We start from the raw sequence: 12,582 nt of genomic DNA, 5'->3' as shown, positions 1-12,582 counted from the left end.
ATTCTGGAAGAACTAGAACACTTTCTGTACTGGTTATCGTGTGGAGTTGCTCTACAGGAGTCCACAACTCAGTACAAAGGGTCAAAAATGAGCATGATAGGTCCCCTATCATGTGGTACTTGTGTGCAGCACATTTTATATTTATTTACTTTTATAGATGATTACTGACTTATTATGAATGAGATGCTTTCTGAAAAAAACTCTTACCAAAAATCCCCCAATTTAACTGGCCATAAATGCTGAATCACAAATGTTTGGGGTTCCACCCAAGACAGTTGCCCCTCCCATGTGTTTGACCTGTGTTTTCACATAAAACATTTAACAGATCATCACAACAACAGCATTTTATTGGAGTGAACATTTCATTGTTGCACTTTCTGGTTAATATGCATTTAAAGACAGTTTCTGTAATCGTTGAGGTCATAATAGATCTAATTACCAACATGGCTGACAATGACCCAATAGAGGCTTGTGCAGACGAGCTGCTTGACTATTGTCAGGGGCTTCAAGTGTCTGTCTGCACTCACATGTTGGGAACCTCTTATTCTCCCTTGCATAGCCCACTGACCTAGATTTCAATTGTTTTCCGCCTGAGACAATGGGGGAAAAAATGGTTTCATAACCGAACACAATATTGGGGTGTTATTCATCACGATTGTTGTCAAAGTCCTCATTGTGTTGCGTTGTTTCTTCCGTCTTTATGCATGCATGCACTGGTGACTGGTGCTTTTCTGTGCACTTCAAGATGATGGTTACACACATATGCAGTATGTACCCGTACGTACCTGCAAACTTAATCTATCCTTTACCAATAAACATAAGCCAATATGATAATTTAGTGGCTATAGGAATAAGAATCATCTGTGCATGTATTTGTCTAAACTGCATCTTACTGACAGTTGTTTCTAATATTTTTGTAGTTAAAAAAGGAATAACCTTTGGGCAAATGTTATAACTGAGGAAGATAACAGAGAAGCGATAACAGATAAGTAAATAAACCCAGGACAACAACCAATATTACACAAAATAACCAAAATGAAATTACACAAGATTAAACACGTAATAAGAACGACTATTTACAGAGCAGTGCAGCAAAGCATGCTGGGAAGCAGTATGTGCTGATTCAAAACTTGACCTTTGATTTTTTTTGGAGTCAAATTTACTTGAATTTTTACAATGGGGTACAATATGGGAAAAATTAATTACTACAATTCTTTACTGTATATGATTAAATTGTGTATTAATGCAGATGCTTAAATAACAGAAGTTAGTGAAGACTGAATCCAGATTTCACATTAATTCCTTTTCTACCGGTCGCGGGGGTGCTGGAGCCTATCCCAGCTGTCTTTGGGCGAGAGGCGGGGTACACCCTGGACTGGTCGCCAGCCAATCACAGGGCACATATAGACAAACAACCATTCACACTCACATTCATACCTATGGACAATTTGGAGTCGCCAATTAACCTAGCATGTTTTTGGAATGTGGGAGGAAACCGGAGTACCCGGAGAAAACCCACACATGCAAACTCGGATCACATGCAAACTCCACACAGAGATGGCCGAGGGTGGAATTGAACTCATGCTAACCACTCACCCGCCGTGACACCCGTAATTATGTTGTTTTACCAAAAAAATTTGAGTACACCCAAAAGTCTTTTTTTTTAGTGATGTCTTGGTTTGCATAGACTATACCTCGATTTGCTCTATATTGTTTGGTTCCGTAAACTCATGAGTCCAAACAAAGCAACCTTCTGACTTCTAATAAAGGTGAAGAATACTTAAATTTATCTTGGTTGTAAGCAAAGTCCGCATCAACAAAAAGAGCCATCTGTTTGTCATGAATGATTATTTCACATTGTTTTCTAACATGAAAAACTAGAATTATTCTTTATTTTTGCATCAGTTTTCATACATTACAAATTGTCATCAAGCCTTTTGGAACAAATGAATAACAGAAACTGGGCTGCCACTCACTGTACTGGCAGGTTCTGTCCTTTAACTACTCTATACATATGAATAATAATGTGTAGGCTTAGATACGACAATAGGTGGTCTGTGTAGGAACATCTCCGTTAGAAAGGGGGGCAAGTTAGAAAACCATGGCATGACCGTGCCATGCTTGATGTTTAGCAGGATGCACAAACAGGAAGCTAAAGAATCAAAGGACATCAAAGTGAAATAGACAGGAAGAAATGAAAAGAGCGCCGCCTGATTGTCTCATGGCGTTCCCCGCCGCACCCCGCTCTCAGATCTCGGGGTGGGGGGCATTGTGCTGCATGGGTGCATACAGGGGCTGGGGCAGCGTGCAACACAAACAAAAATACAACAAACTTTTTGAAGTGGGAAGCCATCATCCTTATTCTTTTGTTCCGTATCTTTGCACCTCCAAGTTTCATTGTTTGTTCTGTTGGCCTAAACTTGATTAAGTGTTAGCATCTTTTTTATACTACTATAAATAAAGTTTGATTCCTATCTGCTTTGTCTTCGGTTTGCTGCTGATAGTCCACCCATGCACATCCACTTTGTATATACATCCCCACCAAAGTAATTAAGTGTTCCGATTTTGGGTGCACTTGCACAACTGAATAATATCCAATAAAAGAGCTGCAAGTACAAACTCAATAATGTTAGTACTTTGTATTGGTGTAGTTCCGAATAGTTGCTGAATATTGCATGCAAGGACAACAAACATATCTATCACTCTTCCTGAGTACTCATGTACCATATTTTTATGTAACAAAAGCAGAGTTCAGCAGATAAAGACAAAAGTGATGTGAACTGACAATATTTTAATGGGGGGGATAAAAGAGTGTAAGTGATCAATGGAAGCGGTGGCCAAGTGATGCCCCAGGGGCGCCTTTGATGCGGGCATCCTCAGAGGGACGCCGGGGGACAATGCCCTCTTTGAGAGGTCCGGAGAACAGCAGACACTTCCCTCTCTTGCCGTCTCACCCCAAACCTCCCGCCCCCTTCCGATGGCTGTGCTCACGCCGCCCGCGTCCTGTCACTTTGTGGTACATTCCTCCCCTCCACGTTCACATCAGACCATATCCTTATCTGTCTAACTTTCTCCCTCTTCTTCTCCCATTAATTAATTCAAACAACACCCTCTCGCCTGTTGCCCAGCCAATCAGCCTGCTTTTGCCCCCGCTGCCCTCCCTTCCGCATGTGTCTCCTCTCATAGAAGCAAACCGCTTTGTGATGTCCAGCCTTGGCAAGTTGCTCCCGATTTGCTGTCACAGTCTTAATGAATTCATCTGTTTGTGTATTGGCCCTGCATGGGAGCATCTCTCCCTCCCTCTCGTTCCTCTCCTCCCCCATACTGGTGTCACCCCGGAGACTCTATATATACCGGGGAGCACTCAGGAGCTACTTACTGTTCCTCTATCTAAATTTACAGACAGATGCCCTTCACCATAGACAGTCAGGAGGAGGGAGATACAAACCTGAACATCATCGGGCCACGGTGCATCATCTCGGCATTCTCTCCAGCATTCCCAAGTGTCTCCTGGCTGTCGTCACTGGACATCCCATGCTCTGACACTATGCTGGTACTTGTATCGTTGCTGTTCACTGGTCTGGACTGCTTACTGGCAGCTCCAGCAGGCAGAGAAGTCTACAGGATGCCCCAGAGTGCACTTAAAGGTAAACACTAATCTTTGATCACTGCAAGAGAATACAGATAGAATACAGACGAATGTGAAGAATGAAGAATGTTTATGTACGGTTAAATACAGCAAATGAAATGTTAAATCTTTACCATAGACTAGATGTTACTGATGTGTATCGCTAATAACAATAATGAAACTGTTATTTGACAAAACAAAGTCAAGTCACTATACACATGGAGCAGATCTAGAACCACACTGCTCATTAAAGACTTTGGCAACAGACAATGAAAAACTCCCTCTCAGGATTACACCCTGAAATGAACTGATTCATTCATTCATTTTCTACCGCTTCTCCTCACGAGGGTCGCGGGGGTGCTGGAGCCTATCCCAGCTGTCTTTGGGCGAGAGGAGGGGTACACCCTGCACTGGTGGCCATCCAATCACAGGGCACATATAGACAAACAACCATTCACACTCACATTCATACTTATGGACAATTTGGAGTGTTTTTGGAATGTGGGAGGAAACCGGAGTACCCGGAGAAAACCCACGCATGCACGGGGAGAACATGCAAACTCCACACAGAGATGGCCGAGGGTGGAATTGAACCCTGGTCTCCTAGCTGTGAGGTCTGCGCACTAACCACTCGACCGATATTGAATCCTATTTAAGATAAGTTGCAAGTCAACTGATGGGCAAATTCTGCAATCTCAAAGCACAGAGTAAAAGGTAGGAGTTTAGGACTACAAATGCAGAGTTGAAATCTCCCCGGGTCTGCCTGTCCATGCCCCCTGGGTCTGTGCATCCATGCCCTGCCAGCCTTTGTCCGCCCGCTTAGCGTTGGCCCTCTAATTAAGTACTTCAATCAGCATGTCTGTTGTTAGTGTCCTGTCCTGTGATGTTGTGCGGCACAGAGGGGGAGCAGCAGGGTCGGCAGCCTGATTGAAGCGTGTCTGTAGAAAGCATCCACAGTGCATTCAGCAAGAGCTACAGTAGCTTGCCCAACACGCTGCCAAAATGGATCAAAGAGCAATAAGTATTAAAAAAAAGGGCTATGCACTCACAGAATGTACCAGAAACCTTTTTTTCTCCTTTCAATCTCAGCACAAAATCCTGCTAAGCTGGGAGCAAACAACTTAACAACCTTGTGACATTACTTGCTGTCCTCCGTAGCTCTGTCCGATCGTGGCACTGTGGTTTTAGAAGCAGCCATGACCAGTGCCCTTTCCGCTCTCGACCGAGCATCATCTGAGAAAAGCCGGGCGGAGGCAGGCTGCAGAGGTTGCACTCCCTGCCTGTTTCAAGACTGTGGACAGCCCTCTGGTTCCTGCTGTAAGTTCCATTTACTTTGTCCTTATCAAAGTCTTTCCAGAGAATGGTGCATTGTGCAATCTTAGTTTTCTTGTCCTCCAGCTTCCCCTGCCAATGCCGTATCAGAGCCCGGCTGTGAAATCATCAACAAGGCCCAGAAGCTTCAAGACGAAGCAGAGCGGAGTTGGGCTTTGAGCCAGGCCTGCGCATTCTACCAACACCGCTGTCAAACCGGCAATTTGGACAAAGACAGCTGCATCAGAATCATGGGTGAGAGTTGCAGCGCCCGTGTCCTCCAGTGCAGCTTGCTTAACACAATGCAGAACCTGGAACCCGCCACTCAGACGCATGTGCAGGGTGAGGGAATACATGTTTCCAGCAGAGAAATCATGCAGATTATCCTAAGAAGCACAAATGTCTGAATGATCATCACTGGCATAACAAAGCTGAATCAGTTACACCTGATCATTGATTTGTGTCCACGCTTTTAGCCGTGTGTGGTCAGAGGTCACCCTCGGTGCACAATGTGACCCGGCCTCGCTCCAGGATTGTGGGTGGGTCGCCTGCTCCACCGGGTAGCTGGCCCTGGTTGGTGAATCTGCAGCTAGATGGTGGCCTGATGTGTGGCGGAGTACTAGTTGAGAGCTCCTGGGTGGTGACTGCAGCACACTGTTTTGCTGGGTAAGTGTCGGTTTCGTTGTAAAGGTGACATTTTTGGTACAGTTCTTATATTAGTCACCTAATTCTTTGCTCACTCTGCAGGAGTCGGGGTGAAAGCTACTGGACAGCTGTGGTTGGGGAGTTTGACATCACTAAGACTGACCCTGATGAGCAGATCCTCAAAGTCAACCGCATTATTCCTCATCCTAAGGTAGCTTTGCATACAGAACTCAAATTGAAAAACAACATGAGCTTAGGTTAGACATCAAATCAGCGCAAATGTCCTGCATGTCTTACAGTTCAACCCAAAGACATTCAACAATGATATTGCCCTGGTGGAGCTGACATCTCCAGTAGTACTGTCTGACCGTGTCACCCCGGTGTGTTTGCCATCTGGGATGGAGCCCCCAACTGGCAGCCCTTGTCTGGTAGCAGGCTGGGGGTCTCTCTATGAAGGTGACTATACAGTCTCAATTATAGACTATCAGCCTTTTTCTAGGGTAATGACTTTAATGAGTTATTTCTGCTGCAGACGGCCCATCTGCTGACGTGGTGATGGAGGCCAAGGTGCCTTTACTGCCTCAGACCACTTGTAAGAATGCACTGGGCAAGGAGCTCGTCACCAATACTATGCTGTGTGCTGGCTATCTTTCAGGAGGGATTGACTCCTGTCAGGTATGAACCACAACTGAGTCCACCTTGCAGCGCTACAATGCACGATTTTAAGATTCTGGTTTTTAAATGTCTTAACGGCCTTGCACCTTCTTATTTATCTGATCTGCCTTTACCATATCAACCCCCGCGGACCCTGCGGTCCTCCGGCACTGGCCTTTTAACTATATCAAAACCCAGAACGAAAACCCACGGTGAGGCAGCATTTAGCCACTATGGCCCCCACCTGTGGAACAGCCTGCCGGAGAGCCTCAGGACTGCGGAGACTGTTGATATTTTTAAAAAAAGATTAAAGACACAGGCTTTTAACTAATATTTTTAAACTTTTCTTATGTTTTTATCTTTTGTAGTCCTATTTTATGCTTTTAGTCTTTAGCTTTTAACTCCAGTATTTCCTCAGGAGGGGTCCTCCACACTGGGGGCTGTGTCGGGTCTGCTGAGGGGGTGCCATCCTTGGGTCCCTTCGACCCGGCCAGCTGGGGGTTCCTCCCTTTAATGTGGGGGTCCGCCCGTCTGTCAGAGTCGGGGGACCCGGGTGCTGGTCCCCCGATGGCATGGCCTGTGGCTCCTCCCAGTGTGGACGGCCCCAAAGGTGGCGTTTCCTTGATCCTCAGTGCCATGCCATGTCTCCCTACTGTGTGTGATTGTGTGAGTGGGTGTGTGTGTGTGTGTGTGTGTCTAGTATGGATGGTGGGAGGGAGGGGCTTTCTTTTGTTTCTTTGTTTTTCCTTTTAATTGTGGTAATTGTTTTAATTCTGTAAAGCAGTTTGTGTTGCATGTCTTTGCAGGAAAAGTGCTATACAAATAAAGTTTGATTTGATTTTGATTTGAATGTTTTCTTGAGTGTATACATAGCTTTTTTTAATGTGTTTTCTTAGGGTGACTCTGGAGGGCCGCTGATCTACCAGGACAGACTTTCAGGTCGCTTCCAGCTGCATGGTATTACATCCTGGGGAGATGGATGCGGTGAAATGGGGAAGCCTGGAGTTTATACACGTGTGTCTGCTTTTTCAGACTGGATTCAGGCTGAGATACAGAGTGAGCAATATTTAACTAAAAATGCAAGGCGACACATGACTTTTACGATCATTAATACCATCTGTATTGATATTCTTCTCAGAGTCATTTGGCAGCCGAGAGCCAACATGCCCGGAGCTTCTAAAAACTACAGAAATGACAGAAGAGGAGCAAAGGTCAGAGTTCAGCACCCTGTGCCGCTTCTATACCCTCACCTGCCTCCCGAGCCAGTCCACCAGCGCTTGCAGTCGAATAGCCGAGGACAAATGTCTCACCCGCTTCAAGAAATGTCGTATGTATAACATTGTAATGCACTCAAAAAAAAAATGTTTAGCCTCAACAAAAAAAATCAACGCAACAGTTTCCATTAGTCTTTCTTAGTTATGACAACTTAATTTGAAATTGCTTTGAACCAACAAACAATATTGCATTGCACGAAATAGCTTTCCCTCTTCACTCAAAGCTTATTTTAAGTAATGCTTACTGAATAATTGTTGTCATAGGGACAAGTTTGTTATGTTGAGTCAACTGACTTAATCATTTTATTCAAAGTAGTTTAATGTGTTGTCTACTTAATTATAATAACAATGCACACAGCTTTTTTAAGTAGCAGTAACTTTATATATATATATATAAAATATATATATATTTAAAAATATTTTTAAATAATGTTTAATATGGTACAAAAGTCCGGACATTAACATATCAAAACATTATATTTAAAATATATATATATATATATATATATATATATATATATATATATATATATATATATATATATATATACACTTCATTTTTTCTTTTTGGTATTTTTTGTACTTTCAAGAAAGACAGTTCAACCACTGCGTTGCAAAAAGAAAGTAAGAAAACAATCTTACATTTCAACTGCTCCTCTGTGACAAAAGTTTGTAATTCTTATGTATGTTTGTGTGAGCAGCTCAAAATAACCACATACAAAGTCTTCATAGATATATAACAGCAAAAGACAACTCGTCCAATGTTATGGCAAGAGACAAACTGCAAAAGAATGAAAGCTGGCAAGTTTCTGACCTGTCACCTTGCTGAGCTTCACGGGAGTGATTTCTTGATAAATGGGATCTCAGGCTACCCCATGTTTTAAATGAACAAAAACAGTGCTGGTGAATGCATGGCAGACGTTCCCCACCATGGCCATGACGCAACCTGTAGTATCTTGGCAACCCAGTTTGTGTAGAAGTTTCAAATCTACAAAGTTTGCACTCACAACCCATATTTCAAAACAATGACACATTTAACAAATGTAAATCTGATTAAAGGAATTTAAGATTACATCATTGCATTTACATGATTTAAACAGGTAGACAAGATAAAGAATGTACTTACTACTTTGATTTCTCTCAGAACATCAGATCACCATTTGGGGGAAAGTCCAGCTGCACATGTGAATGAACAAAATATTTTTTTTTTCTGGGAAAAATGTGGCTGTGGCACTTGGGTAACAGTTGCTGTAGGTAGCAGTTACACGGCTAAACTAGCTCAGAGGAAGAATACAACTAACATGTGGTAACAGTGCTATACAAGCTGGCAGTCACATGTCACAAACAATTTATCTCAATGAAAGTCTACTGTGACTAATTTAAAGCCATCACTTCAGTAGAACAATTAAAAATACATTTTACTCACCATGAAATGTTGCTTCAGTCTCCTGCACTGTCTTGTCTTGTAGGAGATGGAACTTAAAATGGAAAGATTAATGTTGAGAAAAATTATGTTACCAAGCTAAATTTATTAAGCCATGACAACTTGAATTTTGTTTTAAGCTTACCAACAATAAAATTTGAGTGTATATGACATGCTAAATTAAGTTCATGTAATAGCCAACATTATTATTTGAACATAACTTAAAAAAATAAAGTTAGCAACTTAGAAAGTTTATCTAAATCAATTAATTACATTTTTTACATTGCATTTATGTATTAAATCAAGTGGTGTCAAAAGATACTCTGAATTATTTTTTAGAGTGTGTATAGACTTAGCAGACATTGTAAATATCTAATGAGATTGTATATAAACGCTGCATCAGCATATTGCACACAACACAACCCACTCTTTAGGCTAAAGATTATGTTTTTTCATTATCTTCTACCCAGAGCTCCGTTCGTTCCTGCAGACCCTCCTAGACTTGCTCCAGAGGGCCGAGGATTACATCAGGGACAAAGTGGACCTAACCTTCTTCACCCAGACTCTTCCTCAGCTGGTGGAGCACATCCACAACACTGCTTTCACTCACACCAGAGACAGGAGAGATGTGGATGGGAATCATTTGGTGCAGATTGAAGGTACATATGGGACTGTGATGTAACTGAATGATCTCCATTTTAATCCTTAAAAGTTGGGACTCCATCACCATTATTTACATTAGGGGAGTACTGGTGTGGTTTAAAATAAGTGTAGCTGCAACAGGTGTTGTATTCATTGCAGAGCAGCTAGGTGGCGCTGTGACACCAGAGGAGCATGGTCCCCCTCCACTTCTTCCAGCTTTGTTTAGAGAGTTGGGCCCTTTAGTGGAGGACTGGGAGAACTACCTGGTAAACATGGCTGAGGATATGGAGAATCAACCCAACGACACATCCACAGACACCTCTTTAACATCACCCAAACAAGAGGAAAAGCTTTTCTCACAGGTACCAAGATACTTTTTCATGAAAAAAGTGGCAATAGTACCAATTAATATTACCTTGTGTGAGATTCTTTTTTATTGTCTTTCAAAGATATTTCTTCCTTGTTTGAGTTCAGATGGCACACTTCACAACATGTCCTCTGCTCTGGTAACACAGTGTGGCATTCCCAAGATTTTTTCATGCAAACTAGCTAAAAGACAGAACCCTCTGACGTCAGTAGCCCACACGGCATTGCACAACAGCAAGATGTTGGCCTCCAAGTCTTTGGAAGACAGTAAAAACATTGTCTCACTAAATAATTTTCATTTGAGATCTTCTGCATGGGGCTGCACGGCGGTCGAGTGGTTAGCACGCAGGCCTCAGCCATCTCTATGTGGAGTTTGCATTTTGTCCCCGTGGATGTGTGGGTTTTCTCCGGGTACTCCGGTTTCCTCCCACATTCCAAAAACATGCAAGGTTAATTGGCGACTCCAAATTGTCCATAGGTATGAATGTGAGTGTGAATGGTTGTTTGTCTATATGTGCCCTGTGATTGGCTGGCCACCAGTCCAGGGTGTACCCCGCCTCTCGCCTGAAGACAGCTGGGATAGGCTCCAGTACCCCCGCGACCCTTGTGAGGAAAAAGCGGTAGAAAATGAATGAATGAATGAATGTGAGTGTGAATGGTTGTTTGTCTATATGTGCCCTGTGATTGGCTGGCCACCAGTCCAGGGTGTACCCCGCCTCTTGCCTGAAAAAACAGCTGGGATAGGCTCCAGCATACCCGCGACCCTAGTGAGCAGAAGCGGTAGAAAATAAATGAATGAATCTTCTTCATGTACTACGTTCTAAGATGTTAAACATTTGTATTTTGTGTTGTAATACACAATTACAGTAAAAAAAAAATCCTTATTTATGAATCTTACTTCCAGGCAGGGGACAATTCAGTTCTTCAGCTTGAGAAAGAATATCAAGATATTATCTCAGCGTTGCGCGCCAAAATGGAATCCAAAGCTGCTCCGCCCATCCTGCACTTGGATCTATCCTTTCTCCAGGAGGGTTCTTCCAACCCTCCTCTTCATCCTACTTCTCCCACACGGGCACAAGTCAAGAGTCCTTCCTCCTCCCAGAAATCCCAGGAACCTCTGACAATTTTCTCAGCCCTAATGACTGAAATAGAGAAATTAAGGATGCGAGGTGGAGCTCTGACCAGTGATGAGACACAAAGTGGAACTTTTATGACTGGAGTTACTTCTGATGAGACTGATCTTGGAGAATTACAGGCTTCAGTATTCCCTGCTCAAAGGCAGTCAACGACAGTTGTACCACCTACTATAGGAGATCTCACAAAGACGACTTCTCAGGCAACTTTATATGCCAGCAATCCTTTAAATCCCTTAAACCACAGGAAAAAAAGAAGCCTTCTTTATAAGAGACAGACACCTGGGTCCGGTGGGAAAGGTATGTATGGAAGTCCTACTTTTGAATCGTATGGCATTCTGTTGGTAATTAATGCCCTAAAATGTGTTTGATTCTCCTTGCAGTTTGTCCTGGTGTTCGAGAAACTTCGCAGCAAGTCAGCCAAGTGAGGGACTCTTACCGCTGGGTGTTAAGTATCCCAAACACCAACCTCCGCATGAACTTCCAAGAGGTAATAATCCTTTGCAACACTTACAGTAATACAGTTATGATGGATGATAACCTCATTTTTGTTGTGTTGCGGTTTCTCTGTTATTCAGGTTTTAGTTGATCTGAGCTCCAAGAACAATCGAGGACTTTATCAAGCACGAATCAGAGCCACTGTGGCTGGACGACCTTTAACTTTCTATAGTCTCGTAGGCCTGGGAAATGAATCTTTTTACCGCAGTGTGCCAAGGATTATCTCCCTGGCGCTGGAGGCCCTCAAGACTTAACTACAATGGCGACTGCAAGAAGAAACACTGAGGGAATATGAACTCTAATGAGAGACAATGAACACAAGACTTCATGTGAAGAACATCGGGGGAACCTGGTTCTTCTGTGGGACCCTGTTGTGAACAGTATTCCCACCTGGGATTCAGTCTTCCTTTGGTTATGACTGTACGCTAAAACTATGAATGTATCCATCCAGCCATCAACCAAGCGCTCGCAACATTAAGTGGCTACAGCCTTGTCTAACTTATAATTGTGTACAAATAAGTTATTCATCCCGTCCTTTGCAAAGGTTGAGCCTCTTGTGAAGATCACAAACTGTCTATATTATTCATATCCTATTTATTTGTATAGAGAAAATCATTTGTATTTTTGTAAAAGGAAAATCTATATAAGAATAAAACTCTTATTAACACAGGCACTCATGACATGTATCACTCTGGAAAAAAAAATGTTTGATGGGAGATGTTCAAATTAGCTGCCAGACTTGCTGCTAATCCGGTGGTATTTTGCAGCAGGGGGGGGGGTCAGCGGCTCTGCATTGACCACAAGTGCAGATGAGCACTGATAGGCTCGTGCTGTGACCCCAAGTTGAACTGACTCCGCCAACCGTTTAAGAGTAAGCCTTACCATCAACAGAGCAGCTGCTGCAAGCAGTTCGTCCCATTTCATTGTAACAAAACCCCAAATAATGTAAACATTTCCTTATTGTCTATCATGGGCTGGCAAATTGCAATCCTGTGTCTTTTTTGCTAT

The 12,582-nt window shown here is 42.9% G+C and overlaps 1 protein-coding gene across 2 annotated transcripts; it reads left to right on the top strand.

Annotated features, from left to right (window-relative positions):
- Positions 1-3,397: 3,397 nt before the first annotated feature.
- Positions 3,398-12,205, top strand: prss56 (serine protease 56). 2 transcript variants are annotated; one of them, XM_058066824.2, is made up of 14 exons: positions 3,398-3,647; positions 4,787-4,945; positions 5,027-5,194; positions 5,416-5,605; positions 5,687-5,795; positions 5,884-6,040; positions 6,117-6,259; positions 7,135-7,294; positions 7,377-7,565; positions 9,406-9,594; positions 9,737-9,939; positions 10,848-11,376; positions 11,460-11,566; positions 11,655-12,205. In XM_058066824.2, exons 1-14 carry the CDS (start codon positions 3,407-3,409, stop codon positions 11,826-11,828), a joined length of 2,718 nt encoding a protein of 905 aa, XP_057922807.2. In that variant the 5' UTR covers positions 3,398-3,406; the 3' UTR covers positions 11,829-12,205. The 2 variants fall into 2 exon arrangements, with proteins under 2 accessions (XP_057922807.2, XP_057922806.2); XM_058066823.2 differs by having other exon boundaries at positions 5,027-5,281.
- The last annotated feature ends 377 nt before the right edge of the window (positions 12,206-12,582 follow it).

Source organism: Doryrhamphus excisus, linkage group LG6 (assembly GCF_037039965.1).
Source record: "Doryrhamphus excisus strain RoL-2023G ecotype Guam linkage group LG6, RoL_Dexc_Guam_v1.1, whole genome shotgun sequence".
In the NCBI taxonomy this organism is placed as follows: domain Eukaryota; kingdom Metazoa; phylum Chordata; class Actinopteri; order Syngnathiformes; family Syngnathidae; genus Doryrhamphus; species Doryrhamphus excisus.
Note: the sequence above shows the minus strand (reverse complement) of the source record. Positions and strands in the feature narration are given on the sequence as shown.